The following is a 14,840-nucleotide window of genomic DNA, read 5'->3' as shown; positions in this document are numbered from 1 at the left end:
CTTAAGAATTAAAAGTATGTAATTAAAAATGCTTAAGAGAAAACCCATTTAGAATAGTCTTTAGAGAGATTGAAAATGTCTATATTTGTGTGAACCTGGAAGTGTCATTTGCCCTGAGCCTCGGCTGCATCTGTAGGATGAGAAATGTTACCTGACACATTGGGTTATTGTGAGAAAGAAAGAAAAATACCCAAGGCCGGGCACGGTAGGGCTCACGCCTGTAATCCCAGCACTTTGGGAGGCCGAGGCGGGTGGATCACAAGGTCAAGAGATCTAGACCATCCTGGTCAACAAGGTGAAACCCCATCTCTACTAAAAATACAAAAATTAGCTGGGCATGGTGGTGCGTGCCTGTAATTCCAGCTACTTTGGAGACTGAGTCAGGAGAATTGCTTGAACCCAGAAGGTGGAGGTTGCGGTGAGCCGAGATCATGCCATTGCACTCCAGTCTGGGTAACAACAGCGAAACTCCGTATCAAAGAAAAAAAAGAAAAATATCCTTGCACATATAAGTACTCAAATGGAATGAAATATAGTAAGGGCTCCTATTTCAAATCCAGTCTGTAACATAGCACTTAATCTTACTCTAAAATCATTGGTGTTTATCATCAGCGTCCAACAGTGATGGTATCTCATGCCATCTCACTGTTGTGGAACCACGAGTATCAGTTTAAAAGTCTAAGGAGAGCAGGTCCTGCATTGTTTCATTAACATGTGAGCTTCAGGAAGGGCAAACCACCCACCGATTTACAAGTAGAATATGGATTTTCACAAAAGGAACAGATTTGTTCAGATTTAGGTGCCAATCAATTTCATGAAAGCAGATGGAGGACATGCAAACTGCTTTTGGTGTCACCTTTCTAGTGGTGGAAGCAGCTGTCAAGGTGTGTTTAGGTGTTCATGCTCTGGTGTCCCTGTTCTTTTGCAGGTATTAGGGGGAAGGAGGGTATGTATGGTCTTGGGTCCTTCTGGTCCAAAGACCAGAAGATTTCTGGGACTCTGAGCTCAGTTCCTCCTTGGGAACAGACTTCCTGCCCACTTGTCTCCTTCCCAGGCTTCTCTTCTGCCCTGGAACTGATGCCTATAGGGCTCCTTCCTTCTTGGTCCAGAGTTCCTCTGTCATCTCCTCAAAAGGCCAGATCTTTTTCCTGGTCCTTATCATCCCTGACCTGTCTCTCAGACCCTGGATCCAAAACCAAGCTCATCTTCCTCACAGAGCACTTATACTCCTACCTTCACCAGATAGCCAGGCCACCACAGCCTCTGGCTGTCCCTTGCCTTTCATGTCTCACACAGGCTGCTTGAGGCCTGGGACTTGGTTTTGCTCACTCCTGCAGCATTGGTGCTAGAACAGTGCCTGCTGTACTGCAGGTGGTTCGGAACATTTGTGGGATGCCTGGGTAGGGGACTATGAATGGTCTGAATTGTTCATCATTAAGTGCCCACGTCCATTCTACATTTCAGCCTCATCTTGCCAATTACACTTTTGTATTCTTCCCTCACTCATCCCCAGCAATACTAACAAAATAGGACATGTTACTTTTCACATTAAAGTCTTCAGAAGTAGTAAGGAGCAGATGCTGAACCCAGTTTTTCACATTCTTAAATAATTTCCCACGATTCAGTAAGCAGAAAAAGGGAGCAGAAAGTCAGAATTGGAGATAGAATTCAGATTCTTTTTCTTTCAAGGACACATTTTATACAATTTTCAACATTTATACTTTCAAACAATGGGCAAAAAATACACTGAGTGCTAAAAAAAATCAAAACAAGTAATACAATTTTAATTTCAATATTTTGAAATACAGAAATTGGAAAGAATACTAAATACAACTTTAAACAAGTCACTTGTCCTCCCCTATAATAATCAATGTAAGCTACTTAAAGACTTACAAATTTAAAGTAAAACAGAAACAAAATAAATACTGTACACTTTCCCTGCCTGCAGGCAAAAGATGGGAAATACTGTTATGAATCAGCAAAGAAATGCTCTTCAAGCTTCAGCACCCCACCTCCCAGCCACACCCCACACCATTGTCACACAGTGGGCTTCCGGACTGAAAGGACACATGTGTCACACACACTGACTGCCTATACAAACAGACGAGACGCTATTCCGCAGACACCCCAAACAAGAACAGTCTCCTCAGACCGTGGGCGTAAAAACCAGTAAGAAAAGTCAGGCTAGCAAAACATTACTACAAAACTAGTAAATACCAGAGCCAACAACTGTCCCCTCTCCAAATTTCACAGATTTAAAACCCCTAAAACCAATACTACCCCTCCCTATCACCCTCCCCAAAAAAACTTGCTGAAGCACTGGCAAAGTTAGACATTTCACAGTAAATGTGAAAGTTCACATTATATAATCTCTTAAAATGAACCTTTTCACCCTCTTTCCACAGCATGAAACTGTTATGGCTTAATTTATATTAAAAGTAGAAAAGTCTTTTCTGAAGGAAATACAATCTGCGAAGATGCATTTCCTGATCAGTGCTATTTCATACCTAACAACTGTATGACTTACTTTTGCAGTCAGAAGCTGTTTTTGGAAAAATTGAGGTTATAGCTTTTGATTCAGTCTAACCATAAACTGTAAGGCCCTTAGTTTGGTTTAGGTTTCTTTTGAAAGATAAAATAACCTTGGGGTTCACTTAGCAAGTTATACCTCAGGTCCCTGACTATAATGTGGAAGTTATACGTAGCTTCGTAAAAATAAAAGGTTACTTATGAATCTGAGAGGGAAGAAATGATTCTAGGCAAGGAGTTAACTCCTCCTTATACTTTACATTTAATGCTGGTAAGTTTTACCAACCAAAATACACCAAAGAAATATGAGATTATGTCTGGCTTATTTTATGCCTGTGAAGCATTATATATTCCAGCACTTATGATCATTGTTTTGGTGAAAAATCTTGGAGGAAAACAGCTGACATTTTGAAAAGGAAATCGTCAAAATAAAACTGGTTGGAGACAGTTTTACCTTTATAATTAAGCTCCATTTATGACTACTTTCTGAAATTAAAAACAAAAGTGAATTCAGAATGTCACAGGTCTTGCATAGGTAAACTACTTGGAGGCCAAGGGCTACGTGGTAGCCAGGGTTTATTAGTGAAATAGTGCAGAGCAGATAAACTTAGAAGAATCACTGAATACAGTTTCAAAAAGGTTTAACAAAAAAATCTAATGTTATACTTGTTAAGTCAAAGTGTTAAGACACTAGAAGGGGCACCAGGGTGAAGGGAAGAATCTAAGGATATTGCAAAAAAGTATTATTTTCTCCTCAATTAAAATGAGGAAAAAAATACTATAGAAGGATAAAATCAGTCAATCACAACAAGCTAATTGCTTTGGAAATAGACATTTACTTCCTAATGACCTTAATTTTTAAAATTTATGTTAAGGATATCAAATATTTGACTTTATAGCATGAAAAAAAGGGAAGGGCTTCTAGGAAGGCTATAGTATTAAAATTACATTATGTTCTGAACAGCAACAGAATAAGAAAATTCTTCCCCTTTCTTTCCACCTGGTTTCAAGGAAGCACATCAACATCATCCCACAGGACAAGCCAAGGCTGCAAAGCATCACAAAGCAGGGGCTGTTTTAGGAAGCAGGCATCAGAGGCCCCATATCCATTGTGAATCCCCAGGCAAATCACTGCCCACTCTGGGTTTCCTGTCTCCTTTATTTACCAGTGACACTCTGTCTAGGCTAAAGATCTGATGCTCAACCTTCTCAAGACTGCTTTAGAGGAAGGTCTAGGACACCAAGAAAAGACTGGTGAGCTCTAGCTTCTCTTTATGTGGCAAGCAATTAACTTAACATTTAATGAGAAAAAATGAATTTTTGATAATTACACCTAGCAGTAGCATACTGGGTCACATGATTATTCTAATCAACTCTATAGTCTTACTGCTGCAGAGACCATCTTTTGAAAAAGACAGAAAGAATCCTGTTTGTCTGTCAAAGATGTCTGGTGGAGTCTCCTTTCCTACAGTGATTTCTCTCTACCAAGCAAGCTGTTGGTACCCAACCCAGAGTTGTCTGTGCAGTCTCACCTTTCTAACCACCTCATTTCGCCCCACAAGTTCCCTGGGGAGTTGCTAAGTCATTTAATTCCATGACTTCACCTTTATCTAGTACCTGAAGAGTATGCTGAACCTGTGGGGATGGTACTTGCCTAATTCTTCCAGAAAAACCAAAAGCCATCTTTCAGTTAAATCATCTTAACATACTTGAGGATACACATTCTCACTCTCTTATCCATAAACAACCTCATTTCTTTTTTTTCCACTTCAAGCACGAAATCTGATTTTAATCCAGCACCTTGTTGGAGATTCTTCGGATTTTTATAGTAGCATGCCCTGGGCATATATTTGATATAAAACAATCATGAATAATATTAGTTTTCATTAAAAATATATATATAAAGGTGCATTCATTAATTACCAGTTTTCACTTAATAAGCTCTCTGTAAGTATGAAGTGTTAATAAGATTATGTTTTTCTTAATTATCATAATAAACATTTTAATCCAAATTTACAAATGAGAAAACTCAGACTCAGAAAGAATAAGTGACTTATTCAAGGTTATACAGCTGATACCTAAACGGCAGAACTTGGACAAAAACCCAGGTCTTCTGCTTCCTGGCATGCTACACCAAGTCCCTGTATGACCATATTAAATTACCAACTTGAAGTGTTTCTTAAATTGTGAAATTACTTTCACTTCTACAGTGGCATATCTCAGTTGAAACTAAAAAATTTGGGATGTTTTTTAATGAACAGGTCCTCTTTTGCTCGTTTGCTTAGAAGTGAAAATGATAGTTTTAATTTCCTGGAGAAGACCTTCAAGGGCAGAGACCACAACTGCAACTTTATATTCCCCCACAGTAGTAGGTAGTGCTGGGTGCACAGCAGATGTTTGATAAATACCTGTTGATCCCATATGAATAAATACAGTAGACTATATAGAAAAGGCAGTAATTAGGATTATTTAAAAATAGATAAGTATTCAAGCTAATTAGGGATAAAGATGGACTTGTTTCCTCTGAGTTTATGATTTCAGCCAGAATCTTCAATTCTGTATGCTTAAAAATCAACTGATACTTATGAAGTTCAATTATTTCTAGCATAATGAACTACTACAAACTGCCAACTTTATATTGTTTACATCATTCATCAATATTAAAAAGCATATTATGTGACATTGTGAATTACAATCCAATGGATCCCAGCTGAAGAGTCACTTATTTGAAACAATGCAGGAAAATTATTATCTATTACTATTACTAAAGTTGCATATGTTAACTCATAATTCTCAATTTTACATATTTGTATTTGCTTACAACTAGCTAAATGCTATCAGTGCTGTCTTCCTAAGTTGTTGTGTCTGTATGGTACGAATGAGGTTCTCTATTACTGTTAAGCCCAGGTACTGGCAGCAGCTACCACAAAGTTCAGCTATTTCCATGAGCTATAGGGATGCATCACAGCCAGTAATGTTACAAGAGATTTAACTAAGAGTCACTGGATCACTGGCCGAATTTTCACCAATTCAGAAAAAGATACATGGATTATATTAATGGTTCTATTACCTTGCCGAAAGTTTTCTAACTTAGCCCCTTAATGAGCTAAAATTACTAACAATGAATACACAGTACCTTCACTTTAGAATTAATTCCACATATGGGCTATTCTAAATTAGTTTTCCTCAGCCTAAGGACACAGTGGATATTGGCCACAATTTTAATTCATAAAAATAAAATAAATTTCATTTTAATTCACAAAAATAAAGTTTCATTTTAATTTTTGTGGCGAAAGAAAAAAACTGAAAATACTCAGAGTTGTGAAAAACATAAAGAAAAAAACCAGATCATGATATTACAGGAAAAGGAAATTATAGCTGTTACACCTCCTATTTCTTGAAACCAAAATAAAAACATGACTGTTGTTAACACCAACTCAGGATCTACAGAAAACCAACACATCACAAGAATATACTGTATGGGAAGGTAAGGGAATCAGTCAAACCCAGATTTTTGACATCCTGAGATAAGATGACTGTACCCATCTTCCCACTGGTTTTGGCATAGTGTAGACAGGGTTTACACAGGTTGTTTACAGACACTGAGGATTTCCACAAAAGTCTTCTTCCTGATACCCAGATAAGATTCAGACTTTGGTCCAGTCACTCTAAACCAGCAAGGCTACTTCATAAACTATTTGATATTTATCCCATGAAATTTTGGAATGTGGACACTAAGAAATATTTCTCTTTGAAAATAAACATTTGAATGCAACCATGAAAGATGATGGTATAGACTTTTTTCTTATTAGTAATTCAAGTGATAATACAGAAGGGGAAGTCCTGTGATCTTGCTGAGTAAAAAAAGTCAAATCCATAATATGGCCATACTTCTTCTCCACAAAAATAAATTTTATCTATTTGCCTATATTTTCTTTGTAGGAATTTGTAAAATGCTCTATTGTCAGAGTTGGGAACATTTCCACCCCACCCCCACTTATTTTTATGCCATGAAAGGAAAAAAAGGGAAAATGGGTACCACAAGCAACTGCAAACTGCATTTAGTAAAAATTATACATAAAGGAGATAAATGATTAAAGTTTAACTGGATACCTAACTGCAGTATGCACTTGTCAGGTTAGGATAGATGGAATAAACTGCCAAAAGCACCCATTTTACTCCAAATCCATATCTTAAATAATTCTTTAGAAAATTAAGAAATGAAAAAGTAAATACACACAAAAAATCTATTCCAACATGCTTGCGTCTAAACAAATTAATGTAGTATTAATCCTATATATTACGGCTTATTATGCAGATTTGAATATGCTAAGTCAAAAACATTCTCAGCAAATCAGATATGGAGAATAAAAGCATCATAAGATATAACCTCTGCAGCAGGTGTCGGTCCTGTTGTCCAACACCAGCAGTATGAAGAAGGCCCACTGTAGTTACAAATGTATTTGGAAAAACTATAAACGTGACAATTTAACCAAACTTATAATACTTTTCCCTAAAATAGGAAAAAGATATTAAAGCTGTTCTCTTTGGGACCCAGATATTATCAGCAGAAATGAAAATGCAAATGCCTATTTTTTTTTTTAATATTGAGAAGAAAATCACAATGTCAAACGAAATGAGGGATCTTTTATGGAGTTCTTACACATTGGCTATCAAAGTGTTTCCCTGCAAAGAGAAGAGTCTCATTGGGTTATCACAAAATGATGGGAGTGCAGAGGGAAGTGGGATATAAGTTAATCAACCTGGATAACGGTATGCACCTTGGATGTTAGCAAAAGCGAAGCTAATAGCTTATAAAAAACACATGAAATATATAAAATAAAATGATTTTCATATACATCTTAATTTAAAATAATTAATGCATCAAATCCCTGTTTAAGACTTTAACCTGAATATCAAATTTAAGAGTCCAGACTAGTTACTGTTACCGTGGCTCTTCCCCACATGTAACACACACGCTATCAAAAATAATTTAAAAACCATCACATTCTTACATCTAAATTAGTGAGATATTTCTCCAGAAATCTTCCAAATAAATAGCTTTAAAAAAAGAATTTAAAAGCTGTTAACTTTAAAAAAAATCTGTTAAATAAATTATTGATAATTCTTTACCCTACCATTGAAAATACATCAAGACACTACCAACAACAAAATAAAATTCAAGCCCTGACAAGAGACCCTTTCCAGTTCAAGGTCTCTTTTTAAGGTTCTACCCTCCTCCTTCCTCTCCCCCACCAGGTCCAAAATGGTTATTGCTGAGTGGGTGTGGCACAGTGAAAATGCAGCATCAGGTTCATTCTGTTCTTCAGGCAGTGTTCTTACTATTTACGCAAACTGCTCCAGGCAGGGGGATGGCAGAAGCTCCAGGCTCCTGCACCCCTAGACTGGTCTCCAAAGGGAAGAATGGCTACAACAGCAGCTCTGTCACACAAAGAAACGTGCATGGCCATTTCTGTTCAACTTAAGTATCTTCCCAAGACGTTGTTTGGCTGTTGCCATTCCTTTTTTTGGACGTTTACCTATAAAACACCAAAAGGCATGTAAATAACAATGAAAAGTACACTTAAGAAAGCACCTGGAAGACTACAGGGAGAGCTTTGTGGCAAGTAAACCCTTAGGTGTTCATGAACATGAAAAAAGTCGCACTTCTGGACTTTTGCCATTTAAAACCCTTCAATTTCATCAAACTATCGATAAAGGCCTTCCCACAGTCTGGTCTGCCTACTCTTCAGCCTGGGCTCTTTCCGATCCCGCATTAAACTGTGCTTTGGCAACAAAACCGACTACAATTTCACAAATACCCCATATCCTGTTTCTCCCCTTTGTGCTATGGCTCAGGCTCATTCCTCTGCCTTCAAAGCTGTCTATTCTGTCACTTCTCCCAGCTCAGCCTGGCTAACCCCTGTGCATCTGATTTTGGGATCTGTCTCCTGCTCCTCAGAGCTAACTTGGGTATCCTTTTTCTTTGTTCCCATAGTAACCTGTATATAATGCCATCACTTTACTGTCCATGATGCATGAAATGTTGAACAACTTGAGTGCAGAGACTACACCTAAACTGCCACGATGACCATCATATACGGTCAGAAATGTCCTTCCTCTAGACATGTGTGAAAATTACCTTTTGTTGCCTGGTTGCTGATAGGTGGTGGATTTGATGCCGGTCTCTTGGTGGGGTGAAGGGGCAATGAGAAGGAAGTTTCACCAACTGGCCTTTCTGGGCTTAGACTGCCGTTACTTATCTGGCACGCCCCCGAAGTCAGGTTTGAATTCTGCATATACTTTCCATTCTGAAGGCTTGAGCCGCTGCTGTCCATGTAATTCCTACTTTGTACCCTCTGACTAATTTCTGATGAACCTTCCTTTTTGATGCATTTCTGGCTTCTACTTAGATCCTGAAGGAGGAGGAAGGAAATGAGGCTGAATTTTTAGGGTTTAAATGAGGTATTTAAGCTCTCTGCACACACTGGCAAAGTCAAGTGAGAAGAAACAAACGACTGAATTCTGATTTTCTTAACATCTGTTAGTCACAGATGACCACTCCTGCACGATGTCATCTCAGTCCATTGACCTAATAGCTCTGAAGGACTTGGATCTTGAAGTTGTATCACAAGAAGGGAAAAAAAAGAGAGAGTGAGAAAGAACAATGGAAACAGGCACTGCGTCCTACTTGCTACTACACTCCTGTGCCATGCAGGGAGCCTGAGCTGGGGGAATGGGTCCCCCGCTTCCTTGGCATATCATAGTTCCCTCCGACCTCTCATATGTGATGTTCTTTTTTAGAACTTATCTTCTGTCAGGTTCATCTCCACTGTATTTGTTTCTTAGAAAATCCTTAGATCCAGAGTCCCAAGCTTGATGTTTTCCTTTTACTACAACTATTGTTTCAGTCTCTTAACACTACTGACTCAACTTTCAAGGGGAAAAAAAGGCTACTGATTGGTGAGTCTTGAAATTAACTGAGAGGGTCATAACCAGCATTAAAAAAAGAAAGGAACAGACTAGATGTCAACAGAGTCCACCATAGTGTGAATGTTTCATGAAACCAGTTTTCATTATGCTAATTATCTATTCTCTATGTCTTCATTTATTTTCAAAAACAATTATAAAATGAACAGCCTGATTTTAAATAATAGCTTATATTACATAATGAATCTTATAGTGCTAATAAGTGATAAACTTTATGACCAGCTACAGTGAGAAACTATAAAATCATATACTGAAAAGTAAATTATAATGAGATGTCTTATGACCTTTGACTCTGGAATGTATCCTTCTAGTCAAAGAATGTATACTCACAAAGACTTCCTTTAAAAAAATAACTTGCCTCTCTTTATTATAAAAGTAATTGCTTAAATATTTAGAAAGTAGTTAAGCTAAGCCAAATAAAGTATTAATAAAAACCACCCATAATTCCACTACTCAGAGATTAATGATTTTCCATATTTATGGGTAGAGTCTATTCTGTCTATATAAACAGATATCTCCTCCTCCAGAGGTTTTAGTCCATTCCTCCAATTAACCCAGAGCTATGGAAGATGGCAAAACCTAAGAGGCCCTTTTCACTTCTGCTGAGGTCTTTCGGTGCTATGTGAAAGCTTTATTCACAAGAGATTTTCCCTTCACTTCTTAAACAGTCTACTCATGTTCTCCTCTGCCTCCCCCTCCCCCCCAACAAATGTTTCTTCACATGAAGGAGAACTAGAGGCAATATTCCTGCCTTTGCTGATTTACTTTCTTTCCTAAGTGTGCTTCAGTTAGAGAGGTTTGGGCCCCACTGTCACATGAAAACTTTGATTCTTTCGCTGGCTGCCATTTTCCAAGGTTTGCAGCAAAAGGTTGTATTACTTTTCTTGTTTGCTGCTACTGGTAACGTTTTACTTTTTTCAAAACTGCTATTTTGGGTTCATTTTGTTTGGCATAAGCATTAATATTCTGGGTTCCTAAATATCCAGGTTTTTCTTTTACAGCAAAGGTTCTTAATCTGGAGCCAATGGATGGTCTGGGGCAAGAGGGGGTGGTAGTAGCACAAATAGTGAGTAATGTAAGCAAAAGTCGTGTTTATCATGAATGTTTTTTCTAGAAAGATAATCTGTAACTTTCATGAAATGCTCAAAGAAATTTGGTATCCAAAACCGTTCAAGAAACAACATCAGAAATTAAAAAGAGAACTTCATGATATTCTTCTTTTCCTTTAATATTTCATTCTAACTGGATATAACCTACAGGGGTTGGCAGCCAGTGGTTTTTTAACTGCTTCCGTGAATAAATTATTCTTTTCCAGATCGCATTCTATCCATGGGCCTTATGTTAGTCATCATTTCAGCAACTCTCAAAATGGACAGTTGTTCAAATGTGGATTTAATTATAATTTTTTGGCTGCCTAGATATAGCACTTGATAACCAGTTGATATAATTTTTAAAAAGAAAGCAAAAACAAAGTTAATGACCATTTTAAATCTCCTTTTAAGGTTTCAAACTCTGAACATACCTGAGGATTAAATCTAGAAGTATCAAACTGTTTAATCCAGGAGGAAGTCCTCAAGTCTTGTTCTTCAGTCTTGACATGGTATCCTAAAGAGAAGTTTAAGTTTAATTAACTTTGTACAAACTTGATCTGAAATGACAAAATTAGCTTAATGCTTAAAAGTGAAAGTAAATTTATGTTGACATTTTATTTAAAAACATATTAACTCTTTAGATACTCATTTGTGTACTTTTACCTTCACTATATGCCTTTCCCTCTCAAAAACAAAAAGTCACCAGCTCATAACCTATTATGCTAATCCTTTCAATTCTCTCAAATATTGTCTTCATTCATTCATTCATTTGCTAGTCAAGTGAAGCAGTGAGATGGAGAAGGAACAAAGAAATATGTAACTGTTCGTGATCAATTAGTTATAAACACCACACCACACTCAGACCAGCCTCGAAGACTATCTTTATTATAATGGGTTTTGGACTAGATGCTGGAAGATCTAGAATCAAATTCTATGGCCACCTATTGTATATGTAAAACCAATGCAATAATTCTCTCTAAAAATGGTGTATTTTTCTACATAGAATAAAAGCAGGTAATAAGCAAAGAATTTGAGATCAGATGGTCCTGGCTTCCAATTCCAATACCACTGACTAATATCTATGTGAAGTGTGGGCAAGTTACATTAGTTTCACTAAGTCTTATTTCCTTTACCTGTAAAACGGGAGTAAATTTTAACCTACAATTATTGTTGTAACAATTAAGTGAAATAACCAGGCACGGTGGCTTACACCTATAATCCCAGCACTCTGGGAAGCAGAGGCAGGAGGATCACTCAAGCTCAAGAGTTGGAGACCAGCCTGGGAAACATAGTTGAGACCTCATCTCTACAAAAAGTCAAAAAATTAGCCAGGTTTGGTGGCATGCAATTGTAGTCCCAGCTACTTAGGAGGCTGAGACAGGAAGACTGCTTGAGCCCTGGAGGTTCAGACTACAGTAAGCCGTGTTTGTGCTACTGCATTCCAGCCTGGGCAACAATTTGAGACCATCTCAAAAAAAAAAAAATTACTTAAGTGAAATGGATGTCAAGCTCCTGGTACACAGTTGATAATTATGTAGGATCAAACACAATTATTATATAGGCATTCAATTTTAATACAGTACTATCTTTTACCCAGTCCTCCTCAGGCTTTTTGGGATACAAACATTTTCTCTAAAGGCACAAAGAAGAAAACACTATATGGTATGCCTAACATTGCCACAAGTTAAATCTCTCTTCCTAATACTTTCTTTTCAAGTAGCGAAAGAATAGCCTCAATCAGAAAGACAGTTCAAAACTTGTTTTTCTTCTCATAAAAGGAAAAAGGGTTGATTGTTCAAGTTTAGCTGACCATTTAAAGCACTAAAACACTCCTTCCACTGTGATCAACCCATCTGTAAAAGGGAAATAATACTAACTGGCTTGCAATAGCAATGGTAGAATGATGCCAGTGAACACATTTGTCAATCCCAGGTAATTTACATTTTGAGTTCTTCTGCTTCCATCTTACATGGTATATCAGAATTGCGGTTTTTTTGGTCAACCTTCTTAACACATTTCCAACTAAAGATGTGTAATGAACATGCCTTACTTATAATCTCTAACCTAAATGAGGATTATTGAGCCATTAAGTTGGGGAACATATGTTACTTTTTAGAAACTGACAATTTATGTTTCTTACCACATTCCACTGGTTTATCATAGCGATACAACTGCCTAACCTCAAGGTTACTGCTATGGCAGCTGCTGGGATCCTGGAGAGAGCTTCTTTCACCACTGCAGTCTGTGCTTTGTATTTGCCTTTGTAAACAAGTGGAATAGTGCAACCCTGCCATAGATAGCATGCCCTGAATAGCTTCTTCCTCTGTGCTCGTCGAGGTAGGACATTCCCTAAAGAGGAGATGATCCAAAACACAAGAGTCTAGTTTTTCTGATGACAGTTTTGGTAAAATTTAAAACTAAAAAAAAAAATTTCATAGTATTTATTTTACAGTATAATAAGACTACTGCTATCAGCAAGCCTACCTTTTAACTGGAATTTCACTTCTAGATGGCTTCTGGCTCTTTTGAAGGAACTTCCTCATCACATTAGATTCCTCCTTAAAGTTGGATGTTATTTCTTGTTTCTTTTCATCACCTGAACTTTCAGACTCTTCAGTGGTAAAATTATTTTTCTGAGATAATAATTACATGGAAACAAAGCTACATAAGAAATTGACCACGTCTGTACAAATTAATTCAAAAAGATTTCATACATCTAGGGAAAGTCAGAAACTTAATTATCATGGAGTTATTTCTGTATTTCACATGAGAAAAAAATCAAAATATTAACTACATGAACATACCACCTTGATTTAAAAAATCCACAGTACAAGGTTTCTTTAAGGTAAAATAAAATCTATGAGAAATATGAAACAAGAATAGTAAAAGCAGAAGAGTCTTTCCCTCTACCCTTTCCAAAATCAGACAAAAGCTGTATTTCTCAAATGTGAGTGGTCACATGATGGTGTGTGTGTACAATGACCACCACAGGAAGACCCTGTGCTACAGTAAGTCAGGAGAAAAGCTTTGGGAAAAGCTCTCATTTGCCTTCCTTCCAGGAGAAGTTACGTGGGTGCTCATCTTTCGATCAAATAACGTACAAGCCACGGGGTCTCAGGCGTACCAGTGCAGTGCACTCGGGTCCAGAGTCTTCTGACTCAGAAATATCAGAATATCTTGATGATCTACTCCTGAGTTCTGATTTCACACGTGTAAAAAACCCTGAAAAAGAACGAAAGGTTGAGAGAAAAAGAGAAAGTCATTCGACTATGATGAACAAGGTGACAAGGTGATATTTAAAGTCCATCCAGCTTTGTGATGTCTCTCAATCTCTCTTGTTCTCTCCTTCTTTTTCACTTTTATTTTCTTCGTTTCTGTCTCCTCTCAAGGTCCGTCCTTCTCACTAATTGGCCAAGATACAGACTGAAGTATATTCTCAAATAAAAGTGTGGTATTTACTAAACATAATTATATATTCCTTATATTGATAGCTAAAAAATGCTGAAACTAAACAGCTACTAGATGCTTTTCACATTTCTCCTTTTGCATTAGTTATATCATTAGAAAACAAAAAGATAATTTTCTCAAACGTAAAAAGCATTCATGTAGAGTGAATTCAATAAGCTTATAAACTGGGCTTTCTCTTTCATGAGGCACTGTCATAAAGCAGTGGTTTGATGGATTCCTGTTGACTAGCACCTTTTTCCTGGCATGTGTGCATAGGCAGAGTCACCAACTACAGCAGTGCCAGTTTTACCCAGATTAGCAGGAACTGGGGTGCTCAACATGGATTAAATAATGTTAGTTATCTGAAACATTTACTTATCAAGTATCAAAATATTTATTTGAACTACTTTTTAAAATAAAAAGGAATACAGAGATCCTGAAATATGTTGAGAAATTAAGGATTAATTCAAAGAAAAAAGATCTTAAGGAGGTGTTACCATTTTGCCATACTGACGATAACCGATTAATAACCCAGTAGAGGCCTTCTTATCAACAGGTAATCAATTAAAACCACAATAGGTAGATTACTAACAGCTTCAGATTAGCCAATCATATACATTTCCTAATTCTGAAAACCATCTACATGGTAACTGAAATTATATATAAATTAAACTGGAAACTTTTATTTTGGGGAGTAGAGGACTGTAACATGCATGAGCTTTCATGTGACTCTGTAAAAGCTGACTAGAGCAGCACATCTCTAACCCACATGCATCCCATCAC

The 14,840-nt window shown here is 37.1% G+C and overlaps 1 protein-coding gene across 2 annotated transcripts in view; it reads right to left on the bottom strand.

Moving 5' to 3' along the window:
- Nucleotides 1-1,655: 1,655 nt before the first annotated feature.
- Nucleotides 1,656-14,840, bottom strand: part of KDM7A (lysine demethylase 7A) — a 96,976-nt gene continuing 83,791 nt past the window's right edge. For both annotated transcript variants that reach the window (XM_002751936.6, XM_078343635.1), the window contains exons 15-20: nucleotides 13,735-13,832; nucleotides 13,095-13,243; nucleotides 12,751-12,959; nucleotides 11,042-11,124; nucleotides 8,672-8,945; nucleotides 1,656-8,069 (exon numbers count right to left, since the gene is read on the bottom strand). In XM_002751936.6, the coding sequence (XP_002751982.1) occupies nucleotides 7,975-8,069; nucleotides 8,672-8,945; nucleotides 11,042-11,124; nucleotides 12,751-12,959; nucleotides 13,095-13,243; nucleotides 13,735-13,832 (908 nt within the window). In that variant the 3' untranslated portion in view covers nucleotides 1,656-7,974. The remainder of the gene's footprint in view (nucleotides 8,070-8,671; nucleotides 8,946-11,041; nucleotides 11,125-12,750; nucleotides 12,960-13,094; nucleotides 13,244-13,734; nucleotides 13,833-14,840) is intronic.

This window comes from Callithrix jacchus, chromosome 11, assembly GCF_049354715.1.
Source record: "Callithrix jacchus isolate 240 chromosome 11, calJac240_pri, whole genome shotgun sequence".
In the NCBI taxonomy this organism is placed as follows: Eukaryota; Metazoa; Chordata; class Mammalia; order Primates; family Cebidae; genus Callithrix; species Callithrix jacchus.
The sequence above is the reverse complement of the archived record's forward strand: the minus strand, read 5'-3'. Positions and strand labels throughout refer to the sequence as shown.